General features: G+C 33.5%; 2 protein-coding genes across 3 annotated transcripts in view; one reads left to right on the forward strand and one right to left on the reverse strand.

Annotated features, from left to right (window-relative positions):
- Positions 1–3,717: 3,717 nt before the first annotated feature.
- Positions 3,718–15,563, forward strand: tspan14 (tetraspanin 14). The gene is made up of 9 exons (XM_056470890.1): positions 3,718–3,812; positions 5,317–5,403; positions 7,204–7,254; positions 7,790–7,936; positions 8,071–8,241; positions 9,869–9,997; positions 10,863–10,916; positions 12,148–12,261; positions 13,014–15,563. The coding sequence occupies exons 1-9, from the start codon at positions 3,735–3,737 to the stop codon at positions 13,080–13,082; spliced, it is 900 nt and encodes a 299-aa protein (XP_056326865.1). The 5' UTR covers positions 3,718–3,734; the 3' UTR covers positions 13,083–15,563.
- A 5,754-nt stretch (positions 15,564–21,317) lies between these two features.
- Positions 21,318–26,938, reverse strand: part of sh2d4ba (SH2 domain containing 4Ba) — a 35,326-nt gene continuing 29,705 nt past the window's right edge. For both annotated transcript variants that reach the window (XM_056471078.1, XM_056471079.1), the window contains exons 8-9: positions 26,428–26,648; positions 21,318–22,287 (exon numbers count right to left, since the gene is read on the reverse strand). In XM_056471078.1, the coding sequence (XP_056327053.1) occupies positions 22,195–22,287; positions 26,428–26,648 (314 nt within the window). In that variant the 3' untranslated portion in view covers positions 21,318–22,194. The remainder of the gene's footprint in view (positions 22,288–26,427; positions 26,649–26,938) is intronic.

Genomic DNA, 26,938 nt, shown 5'->3' on the forward strand with positions numbered 1-26,938 from the left:
TTGACTAAGAAGCAAATTAAAATGAGCATTGCGATTGACGTTTTTTTTTTTAAAGGCAATGCTATAACAAAAATGTTTTGCAAATATTATTAGTTTTTTTTTTTTGCTTAATTTTTATTTGCATTTATTTATTTACTTTTGCTCAATACAATTTTTTTGTTTGCAAAACTTTTTTTTTTATTTTGTAAGTATATATGGCCCTAAATTGACTTCATCCATCTGCTTTTTATTTGTTTTCAGAAGAAGTTGTGTAGTAAAAGGAGATAAACAGTTAAACTGCATAAATCACAGAAGCCTTTGTCTGCTTGCAACACTCTGATGAACCAACAGGTGCCGTTGGTTTGAAGAATGAAAGGTAAAACCATGGGTTTTGGCCTTACAGTAGTAAAGCTTATATGATCAATAAATATTTAATTTATTTGTATTTTTGGATTTTTAATATACAAATAAGTAAAAAACATACAAAAACGAAGAAAAATATAAAAGTATAACCATGATTTCACAACAGGATTGAGAGCAAAATAAGCTTTTATGGTTCCCTGGTCAGAATATGTCTCCTCATACATGTTTCCTCTCTCCTTTTCCACCTAGTGTGCCTGCCAACAGCATATTCTCTTCCCATAGGTCTTCATGTATCCACTCCCTTCCATAAAAACAGTCTTGTCCTTCTGAGAATAGAAAAGTCATAGTGCAATAGGCAGCAGGCCGGAGATTTTTTAGACATGCCCCAAAAACATGTTCAACAACTCTGACAAGTGAATACAAGCCTCTGTGCAGAATAACTGGGAAGATTACAATTTACATGATAAAAATTATAGTTAGTAATATAATCTACTGTAAATAGCCACCCTAAAAAGTCTCCTGGTTTTAGATATTTTACCTCAACCATAAAAATAAATAATTAGTTAATACACAGGATATACAGTAATAAAGACACGGATATAAAACTACAGTGATTTGTGTCATGGTGTAATTGATTGAGAGATGTTTTTTTCATTCCCTCATTCAAAATCATGGGTTACATGGCTTTTAATACTGTAAATATAGTCAAAGCTAAATTAATTTTTATTACAACAGACACTTATTAAAGAGAAGAATGAATTAGAGGGAATGAATTGGTTAATACATTGCAGCCATTTTGAGAATTATAAGTAATCGTTTAATCCATAAAAAAATACGTTTAATCAGATTATGAAGATTTTAAATCTAATAATTACAAGTAATTTTGTAATCTGATTATACAGACCAAATTATATATAATCTAAGTTGTATTAAATTAAGCCCAACACTATACTGTGGCATATTTTAGCTTTAATTGTGAAAACTGATCAATTTTTATCTTCTATTGTTTGTTCTGATCCCATGTGTATGTACTATTTTGTCACAGTGCTCTGGTTTTCTGGAGCAGGATGTGTCTATTCTTCGGATGTTTGGGTTTTTGTGAACATTTTTCATATGAACAACACTTCAAAAGAAAAAAACAAAACAAAGAGGAAGTACCTGTGGTTCTGTTTGTCGTGGATGAGACTCCAATGAGTCATAATGAAAGCAAACTGTTACTGCATGTGTTTATTATAACTATGAGGTGAGTGCTATATGGAAAGAGATAAAGAGTGATAGAAAGAAAGATAGAAAGAGTGGGGAAGGGCAGAAACAAGCACTTTAACAAGAATATCTCTTCCTGCTTATGGCACAGCAGCTGATGTGGCAGGCAGCATTGGCCAGTACATTTAGTTTTTTTATTTTATTTGTTTATATATATATATATATATATATATATATATATATATATATATATATATATATATATATATATATATATATATATATATATGTTTGTGTGTGTATATATATATATATATATATATATATATATATATATATATATATATATATATATATATATATATATATATGACACGGTGGCACAGTGGGTAGCGCTCTCGCCTCACAGCAATAAGGTCACTGGTTCGAGTCTTGGCTGGGTCAGTTGGCATTTCTGTGTGGAGTTTGCATGTTCTCCCTGTGTTTGCGTGGGTTTCCTCTGAGTGCTCCGGTTTCCCCCACAAGTCCAAAGACAGGCGGTACAGGTAAATTGGGTAGCGCTAAATTCTCCGTATGTGTATGTATGAGAGTGTATGGGTGTTTCCCAGAGATGGGAAGGGCATCCACAGGATAAGTTGGTGGTTCATCCTGTTGTGGTGACCCCTGATGAATAAAGGGACAAAGGTAAAAAAGAGATGAAAATCCCCCAGTTTCTAAGGATTTATTTTGTTTGAATAAAATAACATTTGTTTTATTCCGTAACCTGATTACACTTCTTTTAAATTTAGAAATAGGATATAGGAGAACATAAAAACCCCAACAAAGATTAATACAACTGAAAAAAAGATCCTTAAGATCCTGAATTAAATGACCCTTTATAGGCGACGCTAGTGGCGCAGTAGATAGTGATGTCCCCTCACAGCAAGAAGGTCGCTGGTTCGAGCCTCGGCTGGGTCAGTTGGCGTTTCTGTGTGGAGTTTACATGTTCTCCCTGCGATCGCGTGGGTTTCCTCCGGGTGCTCCGGTTTCCCCCACAGTCCAAGACATGCGGTATAGGTGAATTGGGTAGGCTAAATTGTCCGTAGTGTATGTGTGTGTGTGAATAAGTGTGTATGTGTTTCCCAGTGATGGGTTGCAGCTGGAAGGGCATCCGCTGCATAAAACAAATGCAGGATAAGTTGGTGGTTCATTTCGCTGTGGCGACCCCAGATTAATAAAGGGACTAAGCCGAAAAGAGAATGAATAAACAAACATTGCCATTTCACACTAAATTATACCTAATAAATTCAACACATTTGGGGTTCGCTGATTTGAAAAACCCCACCGACAAAGATCCAGAATTTGTCCCATACATGAGCTCATTTGTCCTATTTTGACTGCTATTGCATCATAAATTGTAAAATTAACATCAAAGAAGGCTTTAAAACAAAGTGGAATGCTCTTTTGGCTGTTGCGACTTCAGCTAATCAGTTTTAGCCAATGCAAAAAAAAAAAAAAAACAAATTTTATGAGTCTATCTGAAGAAAGTAAAGTCATCTTTCACTACTGACCTACTGCATTGTCGTTAAATAGAGAAAACATTTTACAAGTAACTTTTATTCTATGTCTTGTACCTTATTCGTGAAGCAAAAAATGATCAATAAACATGTGTAAAGCACCAAATGTGACTCTTATTAGTTAATTTTAAAACTAATCCTACTAATCAGGCTATTGTTATCCATGAATTTTCAATTTAACTTTTTTACAAGAGAAAATTCTGAATATGTGAAGCACATTATTATTGTTTATTTATTGGTTTATTCAAATGGCCAAATTCTATCTGAGGAAAGTTTAATGTGCTGGCCAGACTGTTCATTGCCTAATAAATGTTTTTTTTTTTAAATGAACCAATTCCATTTTTTAAATGATAAATCGTATAATTAATTAGTATTTTAAGGATGTTCTTATTTTTTTATTTTTTACTTTTTTTAGTACATCAAAAAGCTTACATTAAATTTATTAAATTATCAAGCGGTCTTAAAAAGTAATTATTGTAAAAATACCAGAAACAATCAAAATGAAGAAAGACCCTAAATGATTGTGGAGCAGATGTGGTTTTGTTTAGTAGAGAGTCATTTTTCTCCAGTATGATTAATGCAGAGAAGCAACGGGCGTGTCTTTCTCACACTCACACACAAAGTCCAGCATTCATGTGTGGGGACTGGGGAGTTAGTTTTTTTCCAAACTATTACTACCAGGCGGAGGCGTTGTGTGACATAAACAAAGAGGTGAGTCCTTTTTAGATTGTTCGTGCATTTTTAATTTACATTTCATGACACGGACTGAAATGTTTTGTCAAAACTGTACAAACGACGCTCTGCTTTGTGCTTTTAAATTGTAAATACGTTAAAACGACGCGAGTTCTCGAGCGTCGCGTTTCACGTACAAGCGCGCTCTCCTCCCACGTAACATTAAATAAATTATGGCTGTTTTAAACTAATCTCTGATAAAAAGTAAATATATATTTGCGTGTGTGTATATTTCCAGCAAATAACTGTCGTGACGAGTCGTGAGGTGATATAGTTTGTTGGCTAACGTTAGCTGTATTGAGATTTTTAGCAGTTAGCATTGTTCTTGCGTTTATGGCAGAAACATAATTTATTAACGTATATTATCATGATACTGACAGCGATTTCTGCATTCAGTTGGTAAAAATCAGTTAAACGTGAAAACAAACTGTTCTGGAAGACTGAGTTGCTTTTGCAGCTGGTTTTAAAAAGTGAACTGACAACTTTGCTAATCAACTAGCCGCTTGGCTAAGTTAACTAGTAAAGAGGAAGAAGGCGTGGGGGAAGAGCCATCTTGTATGTGTATGTACTCGAGTGTCTTAATGATTTCTGATTACAAATTTCCTTATGAGTTCTCTCTGGTGCAATAAAATATTTTCTGGGTACGTTTGACGTGATAATAGAAAACAAACATGCAAATTTCCGCCCCAGATTAACATAAGAGACTTTCCCGTGATCTGTTTGCAGCTGTTGGTGGTAACATAACGTTATTTGGCAGGTGATGTAAACAGGAATATTTCAGATTACATAACATAACGCATTAAACCGGGATGTTTAGCCAGCTGCTGGGTAATTTTGGAAAATCCTGCTATTTTGCATCCTTGTATCAGACATGTTTACAAATCTCTGAAGCAGTGAGTCAAGTAAACCTGATTTCTGCACTATATATTGCATATTAACAACATGAGAGTTAATATAGAAATTTCTAATATAGAAATTATTTATTATTAACGTTGTGTTTTATTGATTATTGCTTTTTAAACCATATAATTATAAAGATTTTAGGTTATCTATGTAATGTAATTTAGATGTAAAATAGTAAGGATTCAACACAACCCGTTGACTTGCATTGATGCGCGTATTTGCTTAAAGTACCTGATAGTAATATGTCTGTAACTTATAACACTGTAACACGTTGCTTCAAAAATCTTTATCACATTTTAGGGAAGGAACTGGGTATTAGTCTTTACCGAAATGATGACAGGAAATTTATGACAGATCTGCCTCTTTTGGTTGAAGTGTTGTATGAGCATTTTGTAATAAAGCACTTCTGCGTTTCACTAATGCTGAAGATGTGTTGTAATTTTGTTGGCGTCATCAGGTCAGCCTTAGTTTTACTTCCACATTATTTCAACTGTTAGTGCACCTTTTAAGTTACAGTATGTGAAGGTAATTTCACATGTTTTGTTGTCAATTTCAATTGTCCTTTCCTTTTGTGCTACAGAAGAAGATGCATTATTACAGATATGAAAATGCAGAGGTCAGCTGTTGCTACAAATACCTCATGTTCAGCTACAACATTATATTTTGGGTAAGTTGATGATGAAGCTTTTGTTTTAGTGTAACAAACACACATTATTATTATCATGCTCTCCACAGCAGATCGTGTTTAAATGGACTCCCTTGTAGTTCTGACATAAAGATAACATTCAACACTTCGTCTGCTGGCCTTTTCCACCACACTTGCTCTGATGGCATGATCTCAGACCAGCCCAACATTTCATGTTTATTTGTTCCACTTTGTTTCACACTGTGCACAGATGTTTCATTCTTTCTGAGTGTGCTTTCATTACTGGGTGGGCTGTTTCACAAAAGTTAACACCCATAGTTAGCACTCACTCATCTTTATCAAGAGAAAAGGTCTGCATAATGACGTTGTGTTTCCATATTTGTATCAACAGGAAACAGATTTACGCTGACATGTACTGCAGTAGTTTATGTTGTCTTTAAGGGAGGAGTTTGAGGGTTCTGAGATAACCGCTTCTAACCCGTTCTCCTGTTTTCAGTAGTGAACATGGTTCAAGAAATAAAAGTCATTATCTTTGCAATGTTTTAAGATGATTACATGCACTGTGATATGATTTATGAAGTCTTTAGTTTAACACACTTTCCCTCATAGTTTTAAATAGACTATGGAAATTTAGAGTTTTTTTTTTTTTTTTTTTTTTTACACAACCACCCCTGTGGAGTTATTAAAATTAATTATTTTACTAAGCAAACACAAATTAATTTTAACAAAACTTCCAGTTATGACATTTATAAGGCATCATGTGTGTTTATGGCTTTTTTAAAAACTTTCTGTTAACTATGGTGGCTGAGAGAGCTTAACGTGCTGCAATTTAAGAAAACACAGGGAATTACAAAAACCCCAGCAAATTGAGAAAATATCTTTCTCAAAGATCTTTCAAATCCTCACAACGCAAACACATAAAAAAGCTGCTTTTTCTCACAACGCAAACAATTTACAAAAACGCGCTGCATTTTCTCACAACACTTTCAAATATCATGGAACTCAACGGAATTGTTTTAAGAGGACCCTAAAACATGACAGACCCGGCTATTTAGGTTATGTTATTAAGGCTAATAAAATACAAAAGAAAAGAGAATCAGGATGTTAAAATAACATGTAACAGATTTTAAACTCACCTTTTAAACATCACCTACAACTTCATTGAGCAATAGCAAAGAGCATAGAATCAAGCAGTGTTAGTCACGTTTTTGGGTCCCCTTGAAAAAATTTTGTTGTTTTCTGTTTTTTTTTTTTTTGCAAGTGTTGTGAGAAAATGCTGCTCGTTTTCATAAATTGTTTGCGTTGTGAGAAAATGCAGCTTTGTTCATTTGCTTGCATTGTCGGAAAATGTGAGGATTTGCAGCATATGTGCTGTCAAACTGATGAAGATCTTTTCCTAATTTGCTGGTGTTTTTGTAAATGCATGTATTTTCTTATTTTCTTAAGCTCTCTCGGCCACTGTAGTTAATAAATAAAACAACAGACTAAGCAGCATGACTTAATTCAACAAATCAGCATATTAAAATAATTTCTGGAGTAATGTTTTCTAAATGTTCAGCCTTGACATCACTGGAATAAATTGCATTGTAAAAGTTTTGTAAAACAACTGTAACACATTTTTGTGAAATGTTATTGTGTTTTTAAATCATACCTGGTTAGAACATGATACTTTATTGCTGTTCTACATTTGAGTCAGACATTTAGTCATATTTATGCGTCAGATGTTATAATCAGGCACACAGCCATTGCTGGTTTTCTTTGTCTGAACTTGCTTATTCTGTTGCAACGTTTCTTAATGTATACTTCTCTTCTGCTTCTCAGCTAGCTGGAACAGCATTCATTGCAATTGGATTTTGGGCTTGGAGTGAAAAGGTGAGTCTGGTCTTTTCTGCAATATACATTGGCATATAATCCTCGCAAGTTCATAAATTTTACTTTTAATTTGATATCACCAGCTTAACTAGCATAAATCTGTAATTTGCTACATCATTTAAAAATGTGGGGTCACTAAGATAATAATAATAATAATAATAATAATAATAATAATAATAATAAAAAGAAAATTTACTACAGTTGCATTTAGTTTGTGCATGCATTGACTGTTTATGTATCTTGCGTTGCAAACAGTCTACTTGAACAAAGATAGTAAAGTCATTTGAAATTTTACAGAATATTTCTGATCAAATAAAAGCTGTTCTTTTAAACCTTATATTCATTGAGGAACCCTTAAAAATGTTTCACATAAAAAGCACAATTTACAATGACACTTTGTAGACTTTCAAGAAATCTTTCTACTTCAAGTCTGCAATATTGTACATGAAACTGCACATAAAGTGAGTTTAAATGTGTTTTAGTTGTTCAGGAAAAAGGAGAAGTGTAAAAAGTTTATTTCTTGATTTCCCTGCAGGGGGTTTTATCAGATCTGACTCAAGTCACACGTCTGCATGGTTTCGACCCAGTTTGGGGAGTACTTGTTGTGGGCACAGTCACTTTTATTTTGGGATTCGCTGGGTGTGTTGGAGCACTCAGGGAAAACATCTGCCTTCTTAAGTTTGTAAGTACATCCATTCGATGCGATACAGATTTAATAACACATATGCACAGATTTTGCGTAATTTTATGACATTAAAAATAAGAATTTCAGATTGCACTGCTGCTTCTTCTGATTATTCATCTTGCTTCTTTCAGTTCTCTGGAGTCATTGGATTCATCTTCTTCCTGGAACTGACGGCTGCAGTTTTGGCATTCGTGTTCCAGGGACAAGTTAGAGAGTGGATCAGCGATTTCTTCTTGGCCAATGTGAAGGCCTACAGGGATGACATTGACCTGCAGAATCTGATCGACTCTCTCCAGAAGCTGGTAATTCTGAGAGACATTTTAATATATGCCGATTCACTAAAACGAACGCTTTCTATGTGTTCAACATGACAGCTACCATGTAGATATCAACTTAATGGTTTTCATAAAAAAAGCAAGTTTCAGTTCTCGCTGTCCATGTCTTTTTGCAAATAAATGAATGAATGAATGAATGAATTAATTAATCAATCAATAATAAATTTACAAAATCTGAATGAAACTATTGAGAGGATAAAAAAGAATAAAAAAACAAAAGATTTTAGTGTAATATATATGAACAATATCACACGAGTAGATTATGGTTGTATATCGGCACTGGTGAGAGGCATGCATGACCTTGTGACTTAGTATCACATCAGTGATGATATACAGCCATACCGCCCTGCTATGAGTGTGATATTGCATTTATACAACTATTGTGTTTGTGATAAAGAAAACGTTAAACACATGTGGGCATTTCTTCTTTCTTACTGTTTACTGAACTAGTCTGCTGTAGCGAAAACAGGGGACTCATTAGAAATAGAGATTGCCAACCAAAAAGTAACTCGGGGTTATACAAAAAATGGCCAACACAAAATACATACATTCCTAATATGTGAGTCCCATCTCACACTTAACAATTTCGTTTTAAAGCAGTAGTTTACTCATAAACAAAACTGAGCATGTGCACAGAAAAAAGATACCTGCGTGCCTCACGCACCGCTCCTGCTTGATGCTGACACGCTGCTCTGCTCCCAGTGTAAGTCCCGGTTGTGAACATGTATATATTGGCGACACGGTGGCGCAGTGGATAGCACGTTCGCCTCACAACAAGAAGGTCGCTGGTTCAAGACGTGTGTCTACAGTACTGTCAGATGTGGCGCGCAGTATCATTCCCATACAGCTGAGAGTGGCCGTGTAGAAGTACACTGTGCGCGATTCAGAGAGCAGAAATGTGTAATCGTGCGTCCATGTAGAGACCGAAATCACATGTTGTGTAAATAAGATATTACATACGGCTATTTAGCTTGTTTATTAAAAGAAGTGTATCAGGTGCTATATATAAAATACAATTAACTTGACCAAGTATAATGGTGGGGAAAACACTGATATATATATATATATATATATATATATATATATATATATATATATATATATATATATATATATATATATATATATATATGAGAGAGAGAGAGAGCCTTGCTGCCTTGTAAATTTAGGTTATTTATTTTGTCCACAGTTAAATATACACCAGGTAAAATCACACAAAAAGCACACGGCTGTTGGTTATGTCTGTGAATGTAAATAGTGAGGAGAACTGGTAAATAAGTATCAGTTTTATAGATCTGTAAAACATGTTTCTTGGAAATGGCAGCAGCTTGCTACTGATGCAACTCTACCAGAATTTCAGGATATTCCCACATGTTCATTTTTGGAAAAAATAACAACTCAGGACTGTGTAAAAACAGGGAGTTCACAGACACTGTTTACTGATATAGAGAATACAATTACACAATAAAGTTAGTTTCAAATTGTAAAAAATCATAATGCGCCTTTTTAAAATTTTTTAGACATGGTAAAAAATGTAGCCAAAAGAAATATCATTGCTAATGACTATTCTTTTACATGCTTTTTATTTTTACAGAATCATTGCTGTGGAGCTAAAGACCCCAATGACTGGAATATGAATGTGTATTTTAACTGCTCAAATAAGAATAACCTTAGCAGAGAGAAATGTGGAGTGCCCTTTTCCTGCTGCATCAGCGACCCTGCTGTAAGTATCGCTGCCATTAAATACATTTAACAGAATCCATTGCACTTTCATATTGAAGAACAAGCATGTGGAAGAATCCCTCTGATAGGGGTGGCCTTATGCTCACTGCCTGTATGAAATCGTTCACCCTCAAGTCATTCTCAAACCTGTTTGACTCTGCTTGCAAAGTGCGCTTTGCATTTGCATAGAACAACTAGCTCATTACCAAGAATTCTTTTTTTTTTTGCATTCTGTGCAGTTTTAGAATAACGAAGTGGAATGACATTTCCTTCATAAGCCACTGAAACGTGTTCTCTCAGAAAATGCTTCTACCACGTTGGTCACTATTCTGACACTTGGGCTGTCAGGATATTTTAGAAGGAACTGTGGCTTTTTATAATCTTTATTGCATTTCAGGTTTGAATATCAATGTTAATAAAAATATTTACTTATTTTACTTGTTTATGTTACCGGCATGTCATGCTTCTATTTTTTTTCCTCCTATTTTCTCCTATTATTTGCTGTTTTTCATTTAAAATGACTGGGTTTTCGCAACAAGATCGAGAGCTATAGCATGAACTGCAGCATAAAGTTTTAATATTTGTTTAAAATTAATTAGAAATGATATCAGTGGAACTATTGGAATGGTTTATACAATAAATACAAAATACAATAAATACAAAATACAAAAGCTCAATCTCTAGAAGACAACTGCACTGCATGATAATAAAAATAATGTTACTGTAAATGCTGTTAACAGTTATCATTCTTGGTCGGAACATGCCTTAAAGCTTTGAATAATTTATTTGAATAAATTAGTTTATGAATTTTTTTTTTTTTTTTACTGTAAATCAAAATTTCTTACATGCATAACGTTTCTCTACAGGTTACGGTGCTCAACACGCAGTGTGGGTATGATGTTCGAGAAAAAGGCTCTTTGGTGAGTGCATTTTCAACCTTTCTAATTCTGCTCTGTGCTTTGCCATTGATAATGATAATTTTTTGCTTTAGTTTACGTCCTCCTAGAAATGATAAACTTGCTTCAGAAAGAGAAATAAAACACTTGTCAGCTTCCACTTACTGGTAAAAGTAGTAAAAGGTTCTGAAATTAAAGTCAAGAGTAAAGTCTAGGTCTCTAGTAGCAGCAGTCATATCTGTACGTTTCACATATGTTCTTGTTCTGTTCTTCTCTTCTATTGTAATCTTTCTGTTTTTTTGGCACGGCAGTACGGAAATTGTTATTGGGAGAGCTGAGAATATCTACAGAGTATAAACTTGTTTATTATAATACACTGCACACCAGTGTTTTCTCTAGGATTTTTTCCAGCTGTGGCGGCAGACTCTGTTAGGCATTTTACACAGAGCTACCAACTACATGTGGCGGTATTTCATTGACAAATGTCACAAGCACTGTATTACAAGTCGAGATCGCATTCATGTAATATGAGCATGTCAATCTCTGTGATGGAGCGCCGATTTCCTCTGTTTGTGCACAAAACTCCTTGCGCAACCTCAAATATACGCTGCTCAAGTGCAGATCTTCTTGCGTGCCCTCAAATAAACATTGCTGAAGTGCAATTTAGTGCAATTATGTAATGAGTATGTCTCCAACATTTATTAGATTTGCTAGGAATATTAAGAGTGGCATTAAAGCGTCCTGAAGTAAAGTGAAATGGCTATAAACTCCAGCAAGATAAAGTCATTGTATGCAAAACCATAGACCTTTTTGTCTATAAATAAAGTATAATTATGGAAACCGTGTTCATCATAACTAAAAGCTACGCCGTGTTTTCTGGGCTCACGCATCACGCAGTCCTATCAGTCAGTTAGCACGTAACCTTAAAGGGTTAAACAAATAACGCACAGCACTACTACGATTACATAAGTTTTGCGCTGTTATAATTCACTTACCTTCTAATACGTTTTGGTGCGATTTATTACCCTCTATTAAAAAATACGACTGAATGTTTTGAATCAAAAGCTGTAATGTAGCTGTGGCAGGGTGAATTTTGGTGTGGCGCCCCGCCACGGAAGAATGAATGTAGCGGAAACCATGCATACACTTGCTGCTTTGTAGATTAAACAAAATGTTTTTGAATTAATTGCATGCATTCATTTACCTTATTTTGTAAAGGAACTTAACAAGCTGTTTTTTTTCTTTCTTTTTTCAGAATGATTGGAGCAGTTCCATTTATATCAAAGGATGCATCATGGCTTTAGAGGACTGGCTTCCCCGTAATCTCTACATTGTGGCTGGAGTCTTCATAGTCATATCATTGCTACAGGTATTGAATGTATTTAAAAACAACAATATTCTGCATTGAAAATCTATTTTACAGCTAGATGTCACCCTTAGCACTGGTATTTTTAAAAAGAACAAGGCCATTATGCAGATGGTAAATGTTTACCCTTGTGCATCAGTTTCAAAATGTTACACAGAGGTCAGTTGTGAGGGTTTCGGTTTGTTCACATTATGACACTTTTGTTTTTGTTTTAGAAAATAAGTAGAAAACTTTTTAATTTTGCACTAGTATTTTCTTGCTCTGTGTCAGATTAAAACTGACACCGATATTTCTTAGAGCATTCATTACAATCACTTTTATAGAAAATGGGAACGTATTTACTTTAAGAAAATGTTGCCAAAATGGTTTTAATTAAAAAAAGAAAAGAAATTGAAACCTTGCCAAAAGTTTAAAAGCCTATTAACTTTGAATTTTTTCTTCATTGTCATTGTGATTATTGTTTTAATGGCTTTCAGTGAGTATTTTTTTTATCTCTAAGATCCTGAGTCTACTATATTTTTATGCTTTTTGCATTAACAGCTAAAATGACCAAAAAACTACTTTTTATTTATTTATTTTTTTTTTGAAAGACAAAACGGGAGCACAAGTGCTCAATAATTTGCAATGCATGAATTATGATTAAATCATATGATTGATATTGTAGATCCTGCAGTGTAAGTGCCATTCTGCATGAATTAATATGTCTTTATATTTAAATTTTAATCTGTTGTCCTGCCTTGTTATTTTGCTGTTAGATGGTGGGGATCTTCTTGGCAAGGACGCTGATTGGTGACATTGAAAAAGTCAAGTTTAATTATTACTGAGCTCTCATAACTGGAAGCAAGCGAAGGGCAATGTATGGAAAAAAAGATGCGGACCTCCTGTTACTTTTTCATGTCTCCTTTTATGGAGGAGTAATTTTTAAGGATATCTGTGGAGAAGAAGACCCTGGACCTTCTTTTTCAGCGTTGTAAAGACCACATATTGAATACACAGCTGCCTATGTTCATCTGAACATTGTCACAAATGTGCCTTCTCTCTTCAAGTTTACCTCCAACCCACTTTACTTTATTTCATATTTTTCCACACTTGTTTGTAGGACAAGTGAAATCGAACATTTTTCTTTTTGGAACCACTAATAACCAAGCTTCATATACGTAATGGCAAGAGGATGGGACAATAAATTGTTAATTAAAGTGATATGTTAAATCTTAGCACGAGAGGAAGCAGACTAGTCAACCAGGCTGTACTAAAATGTCTCTCTATGACACTTAAATAATTTGTGCACTCCTTTTTTTGAGCAACTACATTTAGTACAAAAGCATGTTTAGTACCCCAATTTGTTTTTCTTAGATTAAAAAAAAGCAACTTATGAAATGACCTCACTCATTGGGCATGTAATGAAAAAGAATAGTACATATCATGTTTTTTTAAAATAAATTTGAGCTTGGTTATTTTTGTAGCTATTCATATTTATGCAGACTTTTGCATAGTTTCTTTTCCCAGAAAAGTGTTAATTCACTCGAAGAAACGTGAGACCTCTGAGAAATTAGTTTTTTCACAACACAGATGAATATATATTTTAATCAGATCTGAGAGCTCTCTATTCTTTCCAGTGGAAGTCTGTTCAACCATAACTTTCATGCCTGAGACGCATTCACTTTATATGATGAACAGATTTAATTTAAGCCTTTTTTTTTTTTTTTACATACAAGCGTTGTTAATCTGTTTACCGTATGAAGCAATCAAGTCTCATCCCAGATTTAATTAAAAGTATCTTCGTATGGGTTGGGGTGAACAGATGTGTGCGAGTAAAACATGGTAGAATTTTAATTTGCCTGAAAAGTTTAGCCCTGCAGGAGAACTGTAAAGAAGGCATTTCCAGATCTCAGCAGTCTGAAGATGCAGCCAGTAGAGTAGAATTGTAAAAGATAAGCAAGGTCAACATGTAGGTAAGCAAGTTATTTCTGTCCATTCTGTTCATGATCGTTTAACTCTGGGGGTGTTCATATATAGAAAAACTAGAAACATCCTGGCAGGTTTGGAGCTAAACTCAGCCCTGGTTTAACTGATGGACAGCCCTGGTTTAACTGAATGTCGCACTTAATCTTGCCCATTGACTTTGTAGATATTTAGGAGTCATTTTAGTTATTTCTGATGTACTGATGTCAAAAATGCATTTCAGATGCCAACACTTACCTCCTATTTCTACTCTTGCTTGGTGACTATGCAAAAAGCATCAGGCTGTGCCTTCTCTCTGACATGGAAGATTCCATAAAATGTGTTTACTGTTTGTTAGCTCGATACACTCTGACAAATATCTGTTCATTAACAGTTTCTGTATTTTGTTTTCCATTCATTTATGGTTGTGAATTGCCTCACAGTTGTGACCTTGATCTCAGCTCTGTCGAGTTTTAATGTTGAAAGTTCAACTCCACAGTTTAACAAAGAACTTTTTTAATTGACATTTTAGTAGTTTGAAATTATATATTATTTCCTATCCATTTATATTGAGATATAACAGAAAATATACAGGCAGTTCATTACAAGATTTTTTGGTATATTTTTGATTTTTAGTACCAACCCAGACAATATATCACTTTAAACTATTAAAAAGGTTAATAAAAGTCACTGTTTCGAACTTTTCAAGTTGTTGAAAGTAAGATCAAGGTAATAATGGAATCCAAAAACATAAATAAATGGGAACTTTTTTTAAACAATAAATCACAAAATATGGAAAGATGCCCATATACATATCTTTTTCTAAACCACAACAACCTTTTTTTGGATGTCAATCATATCATGTCTAAAAATATTGACTTTTTGTTGTATTATCAATGAAAACATACAAGTCATTAAAGCACAAACTATTCCAAATGCGTGTTCACATTTTGAATAGGCCAAACATGATATGCAACCTGTCTGTCCTTACATTTTTGCCCAAAGACTTTTTTCTTCTTCTCCTGTTTACAGTTCTGTCTTGGTATAAATGACCTCTTATGAATGCTAAAAGAAAATGTTAAAAATGAAAAGGAAAAAAAAGTCATTTGAAGTTTTTGTATTTGGTGCACTATTATGTCCCTGTTTGGAGTGTCTGTCTCTGCCACAGTGTAGTGTTTAAGCATGATAGAGAATTGACTAAAATGCAGTAAATTTGCCCTGATCTTGCTGCATGAGCCTTCTTTTTCCCATGAAGGGATTTTTTTTTTCATATATAGATGTCATTTGTTGTCAAGTTTGTGTTTGTGTCTTTGTAAATATTTTAATTCTTTTTTTTATACTCAATAATAAAAAGTTTAACTTTAGATATCAGTCTGATTACTTTTTGTTTTTAAATCAAAATATAATGCTTGGTTTATATAATTATTAGCTTATTATGCTAAAAATTAGATGATGTTCAAATCAAGATCCTATTCATATTTAAATAAATGTAATAAAAATATTTCACACTTTCTTTTAAAGCATCTTATTTAACATAACAATATTGGGAGAACTTCTCATTAAAAAGCAACGTTTTTTTACATTCAAGATTGCTTTTATTTAATCAAATTACAGATAATATTAAAACGACTGTTTTTAGTTTTAACATGGTTGATCATAAGCTGATTTAGTCCACAAGAAGCAGTTTGTAATATCTTTTAGTTTTGAAAACCGGAAACAGGAGCAATAATTTGGAATTCTTTAATGATTATAAAATTCAAGAGGACCACAAATAAATGGAACTAATCTGCAAAGTATTTTTTTAACTGTCATTTATGGTATGTTTAATGTATCCTTGCTGAATTAAAATGTTCACCTGGAGGGAAAATAAGCATTTTATCGAAATATAAAAACTTCAGAAACAACATTTCCTTTGTATTAAAAATGCCCACATTCATAACCATTTATAACCACTACATTTTTGTTTGTTAAATATCTTGCTACTATGGAAACTGCTACAGGAACAGATTATAAAAAACACACATTATGATTACAAAGTCTGAACTATAAAATAATTGCTTTTCATAATTCATAATTTCTCAGAATTGTTTTAGCAAATGTGTAGCAATTTTGTGATTATTTTAATAACTTTAATTCTGAAAAAAAGGCAGCATTAAAGCATAGTAAATCTTAAAATGGTTAGCCATTCTGAGAAAAAAGCTTAAACTGCAGAATTGCTTCAAACTAACACATTACAAATTAAACAAACCAATTACATTTAAATTGAACTAAATTTATTGAATTCTAAGCTTCCATATTGCTAGCTTGGGGGGGGGGGGGGGATTTATTAAAGAGTAAAAAGCATTTTGAGTTGGATAATGACTGGACCAATTAAAAGCAGAATCTCTTGTGCTTCATTAGAAACATCATCTGCAGCTTTGATCCTGTTTTGACTTCAGCTGGGAAGCAGGAAAAAATGAACAACCTTAACATTATAACAAAAACAAGTCTTTAAAATTAAAACTTAGTTGTGGGTTATGACACCTGAGCTTGACATCCAGGTCAGAATGGTCCACTTAAGAAAACCTGCAGTGTGATCCAGTTACCAGAACCATACTTTTTCGCTGAGTTTTCCAGCTCCTAAAACTACTAAAATAAATAAATCTTCTAGTGTTTAGTTGCTGTCTTTTTCTGTTCAAAGTGACTTACAGCACACCAATTACAAGCAGTCATCCTGGAGAAACCTGGACTGTCTTTCTCAATGGTGATAAAGCACAACTAGGATCTTGGAGCTTTGCAGTTTTCACGGTCACCTCTGCATTAGATCGAACAGCTTTGACAATCAGTCCTGATAAAAAGCACCACTGTGGCCTGTTCTGGCAGGGCAGATAGAGTGGAAACAAGTGGAAAAAGCACCATTGTCCCCTCTATAGTGTTGATGTGCACATATTTTGCCGGGTCAGAGGTGTAGAAGATCTGATTTCTCTTAGTGGAGGTTACACAAAGACCTGAGCTTCCCCTCATGGAAAAAGCTATAGTAAAACAGAAGGATGGACCGAGGAAACTGTCTTTTCCTGTTGTTGTTGAATCAGACCTTCCCCAGTCATAGAAATGTGCTTTCTTTGGATACATTGTTTCACACTGGTGCTTTATTACAAGACTATTTCCTTTTCCGAAGAACATATCAGTTAGCATTCACTACATTATTGCATTTGACATTAAATGTGCTGCTTTTAAGATTTTTTAACTGTTTGAAAACATAATAATATGCTTGCAGATATTTAAGAAACATGTTAAGTGAATATAGTACACGTTTCTACAATAGCATCGAGCTGCAGATTTGCACATGCACACTCAGACAGCTGCAATACTCAATAGAGCAAGTGACGTCACCAGAGTTGGGTGTTACCAACACAATCTCACGGCAATTTGTAACTTTTTGAATATAGTGGCTAATTCGTATGAATTCGTACGATCTAATTCGTACATTTTCGTACGATTTGCTCATCCCCCAATGACGGTTGGGTTTAGGGGTGGGGTTAGGTGCCACGCCTCCTTTTTAAAATCGTACAAATTTGTACGACTGAACTCGTACAAATTAGCCACTAAACTGACAAAACTTAAAATACTTACGTTTTCTCGTGAGATCAGGCTGGTGTTACACGTTCCACAGTAACGTGTTGCTGTATTCCAATTACATTTTTCTGGAACACAGTAATGTAACGAATTACATTTTAAATTTGTGTAATTACAGTTACTTAAGTCTGTAAACTCAGTCTTTGCACTCATTGCCATATGCCCTTAATGTCATTGTATGGGATTGTTTACAAATTTTTTATTTTTATTCTATACATATATTTTTAGACTACATTTTATGTATATTTTTAGATTACATTTTATGTATAATTGTATTTATTGTAAATTCTTTCTTAAAAACTCTACTTTTTGTATTAATATTATATGTTAGGCACCTAGGGTAACGTAATTTCGATTCTCTATATGTCCTTTACATGTGGTTGAATTGACAATAAAGCTGACTTTGACTTGACTTTGACTTATCAGTGCAATTGCATTACTTATGTTACAAATACAGATTTTAGAAAACAATGTTTTTTCGATTTTTGACTTTTTTTAAAATCACGTTTTCAGCTGCAACATAATTTAATGAGCATTAGCGTTTCAAATTCACTTTCACTTTTAAATTGCTCGTTGTTCCAATGAAGACGTGTCTTGTGCATGCATGTCAAGAGCGATGCGCGCACTCACGTATTCCAGATTTCACTGATTCAACATATGAGCATTTACATTTCGTCTCCACAACCTCAAACACAGTGAGCAATGTGTTTTTCCTACTATGAATATCAATGGTTACAGGTATCCAATTTTCTTCAAAATGTCTTCTTTTGTTTAGCTTGAGAAAAGGGAATATTAAGTAAATGACGAGAAACTTAAAATTATCCCTTTAAATCTTTTGAATTTGTCAAGCTGCTGTGTTAAACCCATTATCATATTTTTCAGTGAATATTAAATTAGGAAGGCTGCCTCAAGCTTATGTAGTCGTGGTTGAAAATGGAGGACACTGGCAGCCTCCGAAATAAGATGCAGGCTCGGAGTTAAAAAAAACCTCGAGGTGTTTTTTGAAATGAAATTTTTAGCAAATTATCAAATAATATAAATATTCATAAACATTAGCTGAGCAGCTTACACTTACATGCAAGGCTTGATCATCAGGCATGCTCTCTATTCTTGGTATAGTCAATCTGGCAACCTGCATATGCATAGAGTCGTCATTGGCAGGGCGGTTTATTTATTAAATGGTTGAAAGTTTTGAATTTGAACTGCAATACCTAGATCAACCACTAGTAAATTCAACATACTGCACCTATAATAATAATAATAATAATGATTTAAAAAGTGTAATGCTAATGCATTTCAACTGGTCTGTGTGAAATATGTGATTTTATTTTGAGTTACACTGAAAATGAATTTTCGGTAACACTTTATAATAACCACACACTATGAACCACTTATTAAGCATTAGCAAATAGTTAATTCATTATCTGTTCATTATCTAATGTAGCATTAACTCTTCATTAAAAAACGCTAGTAAGCAGTTTTTTAACTGCAGCTACAAATGCTGTATTGTTGACTTACAACCACATTTATAATGTTCTTAACTTGTACTTTCATACTTTGTTAATGATTAATTTTTCATTACTAAAATCAATTCAATTCACCTTTATTTGTATAGCGCTTTTACAATGTAGATTGTGTCAAAGCAGCTTAAAATGAAAGATCATAGTAAATTGAATCCGTGTCAGTTCAGTTTTCAGTTCAGTTTTCAATTAATTATTGCATTATTTAAGATACACAAATGAAACTGTACTTCAAATGAAAAATAAATCTTTGCAACCTTATCTAATACAAAATTACTGTACAGTTTAAACATTGCATCTTATTATATTGCTAAATGATTATATTGTTGTTGTTTTATCCAATTGTATGTCGTATTTTAAGACTCGTCATTCAGAAATGTTTAAACTTTACAGCAATTTTACTTTTTTAGATAAGATTGCAAAGATGTATTGTTCATTTAATACTGAGCCTTTAATTGTTATAAGGGATTTAGAAAGCATAAATAGTCTTCACTTTAGATTAGGTCACAAAACTACCTGAAGTTGAGTTAATTAAGCATTTATTAACCTACATAGTTACCATTACTACATGCTTGAATAATTAGATATATAAACATTGATTTCAGTAGTTTATTAATCATTACTTGTGCATTCTGAATTATCTTAAAAACCACCAACTACTCTTAAATACAAATGGTTTGTAAATACTGCAATACTTTATTAAGTGATGAAAAAATAATCATTAACAAAGTAAGGAAGTACAATTATTAAGCACATTATAAATGTGGTTGTAAGCCAAGAATACAGCATTTGTAGCTGCAGTTATAAACTGCTTACTAATGTCTATTAATGTAGAGTTAATGCTTAACAAATAATGAATTCGCTAGATGCTAATGCTTAGTAAATGATTCATGTGTAGTTATTATGAAGTGTTACCAAATTTTCGAATTAAAGTCATTTTAAATTCAATGCGTGTTCACACCACAAAACAATATTACTATATACGTGTCCAAACAAATGAATAAAAAGATAGTTTCTTTGGGTTTCTTACATCTGTTAAAGACAAAGGAAGATATTCTCAAGAAAACAAACCCTCAGTCCAACATTCTTCAGAACATCTTGTTTTGTGTTGAACAAAGTTTTCACTTGAATGTGAGTAAAGGGTTAATTTCTGGGTAAAGGGTTGTCTCTTTAAAAAGATAATTTTTGAAGAATTTCTGAAGAAGTCTCTTCAGAAATGAAAATTCTGTCATCATTTACTCATGTGTTACTTTTTTTTTTATTTTGTTGAACAAAAAGAAGATATTGATATTCAATAGTTACAGGTTTTCAGCTTTCTTCAAAATATCTTCTTTTGTGTTCAACAAAATAAAGAAACTCATAAAGGTTTGGAACCACTTGAGAGAGAGTAAATAGAGTAAAATGTTATTTTTGAGTGAATTATCTTTAGTGTTTACGTTGTAATACGTGTGCATGGCAGTTTTGTGATATGCCACTTTAAATGCTCAGACTTTTAAAATCAGTAGAATACTTCTGATTAGCCCTTAATGTTTTAACTGTTCAATAATTGGTAAACAATTCTTCTGAATGTGATTCCAACTAAATTGTTCCCATTTTGTTACATTTCAATACAATTTATTTTAAATTATATGAAATTTAGAACTATTTCTAAAACTATGTACTTTTATTTTTGTGCCCACATCACCTTTAATTTACAAAAGTGATTTTGCTGAAACTCCATTCAATTCGACAAAAGTGTCTATTTTAATGTTTGAATACGGGTATGTTGTATGTTTTGCAGTATGCATAAAATAATGTTCCATTATTTCAACATAACAGATGTAAACATGAAACAACATATTTATCATCTACACAGAACTTAAAATATACAGGGCTATGGAGGAAAAAATATAACTTGTCTTGTTTTCTAACATGTTTATATTCTTTATTTTTCTGACATCACAATTCCAAAAAAATAACAAATAACTGAGAAATCAATATTTGGTGGAATAACCCTGATTTCATTTACAGTAAATGAAAACATTTGTTATTCTGATGAAATATCTTTCTAATAAGAAAAAAAAAGCTCTAAATGACTAGATCTAAAAATTTTATCAGGCCTAAAACCAATGTTAACCCATTCCTAATAAATGCAGTACATTTAGAGAAACAGTTTTCAAGTGGTCTCTGTAAAAGTGTGTGATCATCCTATCCAATATTATTATAACCCCCTTGCTGACAAATGAGTCAAACTTGTTTTCAGGTCAGAGACAAAGCATAAAGATTTTAAAATGATCAATATGTTATCAAATGGTTTAGATCCAAATATAAACTATTGTTACAATGAATAACATTTTACTGGGTTTTCCCTGTAAATCAAATTAAAATGGTTTTTTTTTTGTCAAGTAATAAATAAATAAACAAACAAATTAATAAACATGCATTCTAACATAAATAAATCAACCTAAAAAACCTTATCTGTTCAATTTCTAAGGAATTTCCAACACTAAACCTAAACTACATTTTAGTGTAGTTTGTTAAGTTTTTCCAAGACACCCACCACTCAAAATAAAAACCAGTATAAATTAATAAAGCTGTCAGCTACCAACAACCATTAGTACTCTCAGCTTCATTTACCACATATTATCCTTCAAAAAAAAAAGATTTCTCCATCTTTTAGCTAAAAAGCAGCAAAGAAAATGCAATAAATAAATAAATAAATAATACAAAAATAATAATTCCAATGGGGCCTAATCATAAGGCACTTTGAATCAGAGGCAGAACATGAAGTCTTCTTTATTTTGGACTGCGTTCTTTAAAATGGAGCGATCACCCTGTTACATTAGCAGATGCTCGCCTTTGAAGTCCTGCATATAAGGAGTCATGGGAGAAGCCCACCGAAGTCTTTTGAGAGTCCGGTCCTTGTGCAGGCCTCAAGCAGAAGCTCTTTCCCTGTAGCCGTGATGATTTCCTCCTGAGAATCGACAGAATCAGAATCCACATTATTCTGTTCACTTTAATAGCAGAGCTACAAGATTCAACGGCTGTTTTCTGATACACAACTGGCTTAAATCTTCAAGAGAGCATGCTTACTCTAAGGAAATATGGTGATAAGTAGCACTAGAAGTGGTGTATTGGCTTGTAATCACGAGGAACCACTTTCAGTGCTATATAGCAGATATTTTAAAAGTGCAATACAACACCTATTTTTAAAATACATACAGCACTGTTGTACAATGGTGTTAAATAATGACAGGTTTTAGATGTTACTCCCACTCTCATATGGTTTTATATGAATGGGATTTCACTACAATAACAAAAGATGACATGACAATGACATTTTGGATCCATTTTATGCTTTTTCAAGCAATGTTGTGAGGGCCCCTGGTTCATAATCATGCTATCTTCAGCAAATACACCATATTTTAATGTTACTTTTAATCCTTTATTTTGTATCTGAAACCTACCATATCATAAACTACCATTTACGAAAATGAACTTGTGCTATTAGCACACAAATCCTCCCACACATTTTTACATACAATCATGATTTCAGGGACAAGGCTTTCTGTGTAAAAATATGCTCAATATTAACCTTTTTTTCCAAATTGGCTACTACAAATTGTCTTCAAACTATCAACAGTGAAAAAAGATACACACGCTTGAAGTATAAAAGCAGAAATCTTCCAGGTAGCTAAGAGTGCATAAGAATTTGGCAGTCGTGGCCTAGATGCTTGCTAGACAGTCTTGCGATCCAAAGATTGCAGGTTTGAGTCTTAAGCAAGCACTTGGATGGATTAAATGCCAAGCCTAAATTGTATGGGATGCATGTCATGACTTTACTTTCGCCATTAACAAACTAATACATGCAAACTACTAGTATTCTCATAAGTTCACTGACAGACTCTTATCTCGACTCGACTAGATTATTGTAATGCCCTCTATGTGGGTATTAACCATACCTCCATTACTCGTCTGCAGAGGGTGCAAAATGCTGCTGCACGTTTGCTGACGGGGACACGCAAACGGGACCACATTACACCTGTACTGGTTTCTCTTCATTGGCTTCCTGTACAGTTTAGGATACATTTTAAGATTTTTTTTTTAGTTTTGGTGTTTAAATGCCTAAATGGACTAGCACCAAGATACTTGTCCTCATTAATCCAATTGTACACTCCATCAAGGGCACTTAGATGTACTGATCAGCTACTTTTGGCTGTTCCACGCGCAAGGGGGGACCGTGCCTTTGCAGTGGTGGCCCCCAAACTTTGGAATAATTTGCCTCCCTACGTTAGGCAGGCTGCAACCCTTTCTGTTTTTAAATTAAGTCTTAAAACCTATTTTTACTCTTTGGCTTTTAATACCATATGAGAGTCATGTGTCTGTTGAATTTGTCCTTTGTTTTAAATGGTGTATGTGTGTACAGCACTTTGGTAAGCACTTGATGTTTTTAAAAAGCGCTTTATAAATAAACTTTGACTTGACTTGACTTGACAGTATCAATGAGTACAAACTATAACTTAATTGTGGTCTTTAATTAAGCACTTAGAGTTGAAAAAGTAATTTGTTAGGTTTACTTAATTGAATTATGCAAAATCATTGCATTAATTCAATTAAGTAATTCTAACTTTATTGCATTATGTTCTATTTACCAGTGTGGAAAAAGTAATCCTTATATTGAGTCACATTTACGTAGGTCAATTATATCATCTTGACTTTATCTCAAGTATTATTTACTAATGTAGTAAAAGTATTTCTTGCTCATATTCACATTTACTTAGGTCAATTAAGATAAACTCACCTGAAACTGTACTCTGAGGAATGACGCTAGTAAGGTTTACTTAATTATTCATTCATTCATTTTCTTTTCGGCTTAGTCCCTTATTTATCAGGGGTCACCACAGCGGAATGAACCACCAACTTATCCAGCATATGTCTTACGCAGAGGATGCCCTTCTGGCTGCAATCCATCACTGGAAAACACCTATACACTCCCATTCACACACATAAACTACGGACAATTTAGCTTACCAAATTTACCTATAGTGCATTAAATGTTTTACTTTAAAGTAAAGATAATATTTAAAGAGTTATGTTTTTTTTAGGTGGTACATTATGAAAGTAGAAAAAAAACATTAAATAAGACCAATAACCTTGATTTATTTACTTATTAACACAGTATTCACTAATTCCCCACACATTTATAATTACCAGATATTTGCTCACCATCAACTACAGTTGCAGCTTGGACATTTGGCAATTCATACAAATAAAAACTATAGACCTCTTGAAAGTTTTGTTTTGTTTGGATGCTTTTAGAGACCTTCATGATGGATATAATATAGATATAATTTTGTGAAAAAATAACATTGCCTTTATTTGGGAAGGTTTGCTTCCATTTGGCATGCTAGAATTAGGTGTAGGAAGTTGCCTTGAGTTGAATGTCGTTGACCGTTTAAATGGACATCAGTGATCGAATTATTTGTCTTAATCTGAATAAAACAAAAATATGATTAATGTGTTCACACGAGTTGCTTTTTATCCATGTTTATCCATGTTTCCCCTGGAGTTTCATAAAATTTTGAGTGTTTCATTTTTAATTTGTCGACTTTAACTGCAGTTTGGCAGTTTCACTTTCATTCAGGAACAATTCATGCATGCGCCCCATGACAAATAAGGTATTGGATGTGAGCATAACCCGCTGGACGAGTGGTTTTATGGAAATTGATACAGCATGCCGTATGGGAAAAAACTCTTCACATTTCATCATGCAGGTGTCTGTGGTCCTTTACCGACTCAGTAGGTGCAGAGAATAGTGTCAAACAGCCGCATGTGTATAGACTATCCTGTCGCAAATCTAAAATCAGCATACTCCATGTCTTAATCCGATTTCTGTTTAGTTCGATTATGACTTTAGTCGGATTAAGTTAATAAAAAATCCCTGTATACAGGCTAGATTCTTAATCAGAATATCCGCTTGTTATGAAATAGTTTCCGGATCCAAGCTGCTACTCATTTGAATTGAGAAAATATTTGTTTATGACCATTTTTCAGTCATATCACACATTAAAGTGAATTTTATATAAAATAATGGTGTACACAACAGTCTCTGGACCTGCTGCATCACAGACATCAATATTTTAACAATTTATAAAAATGACACACTTTCTGGTCATCTGATAGTAGGCATGGATATATATATATATATATATATATATATATATATATATATATATATATATATATATATATATATATATATATATATATATATATATATATATATATATATTGCGATCGTGATTTTCAAAAGTAACACATCATATATATATATATATATATATATATATATATATATATATATATATATATATATATATATATATATATATATATATATGTGTGTGCGTGTGTGTGTGTGTGTGTGTGTCATTCAGTCTTTTTTACATATTCAAATAATGTGTCAAGTGTGGCCTGGAATAGTAAGGGCAGCCTAGTTTCCAGCACTGCTGCTGTTTCAAGATAAATCCGAGTTGCTTTTTTATGCTGCCGTTGATTGTCATTGAATTCAGCATGTTTTTCCATCTGAGCTAAACTCGTTGTAATTTTCATATATATGTAGACAGGTCCTCTACAGCGTTTTTTAAATTTATTTTTACCATATTGCAGAGGCGTGAAGCGGGAATGCTTGTTGACAGTTGTACAACGTCGCCTGCATTTGCATGTAACTAATGTCAGAGATTTCACAGCTTGTGACTCCAACTTTGACAGCGTTCCAGACAGTGAAATACGTATCCATGGTTACACAGGGAATGCTGAAGGGATACGCGGTTTGTGGAGATGCCAAGGCAAGCTCTCAGTTGAAAGATGCTTTAGTGCAGATTACATTACAGTGCTTGACTCGGGAATCATCCGTGACTCCTAATCCATTTCTCAAAGATCGTAATTTTAGAGATCTAGAGGCTTTAAGACTGACCTAACTTTAATCCTGCATACACAGTCATGAATCTGGGCATCAGGGTTTCTCCTCATTGAAAACATTATTTGGAGAATTTGGAAAACTTGTATCTGAAGCTAAAAGAGCTGTCCCTTTAAGTCTTTTTCGCTCTCTCACCTTGTGGAAGTCAATGAGGTCAGCAAGGGTGGCATGACGGTTTTGGTCCACACCTAGGAAGCTGTAATAGTCTCCAGAAGCATCGATAAGGAAATGCTTGAATCCGCTGGCAGTGCGATAAGACAGTGTGTAGCCCCATATCCTTTCACTGACCCGTACCAAGAAAGAGCCCACGGCTGCATTCATAAGCAGGGTCTCTGAGTCCTCTCGAGAGATGATGCCTTTAGGAGAGACATCAGTAAACTGTCAGTGGAGTCAAGAGTTTCCATTTATTTTGCTGGTAATTATGTGTACACTAATTCAAACTCCCAGAAAGATTTACACAGTTTCATTTGTTGATATTGAATGAGGCACCTCAAAGATCCTGGACTGTTTGCCCTTGTACACTTTAGTATACTTTGCAGAAATATTATAATTAAGAGATACATTTTTAAGAGATTATTTTAAAACATTTAGGCCCTTAATTGCAGTGGGGGAAATCAGTATTCAACACATCATGTTTCTCCTGGGA

This window comes from Danio aesculapii, chromosome 13, assembly GCF_903798145.1.
Source record: "Danio aesculapii chromosome 13, fDanAes4.1, whole genome shotgun sequence".
In the NCBI taxonomy this organism is placed as follows: domain Eukaryota; kingdom Metazoa; phylum Chordata; class Actinopteri; order Cypriniformes; family Danionidae; genus Danio; species Danio aesculapii.

Excerpts from the sequence above, each read along its gene's own strand:
- tspan14 (XM_056470890.1), top strand. The coding sequence starts at position 3,735 with ATGTGTGGGGACTGGGGAGTTAGTTTTTTTCCAAACTATTACTACCAG. Across the intron at positions 7,937-8,070 it reads ACATCTGCCTTCTTAAGTTT|TTCTCTGGAGTCATTGGATT; the intron begins GTAAGTACATCC and ends TGCTTCTTTCAG. Across the intron at positions 12,262-13,013 it reads TAGTCATATCATTGCTACAG|ATGGTGGGGATCTTCTTGGC; the intron begins GTATTGAATGTA and ends TTTTGCTGTTAG.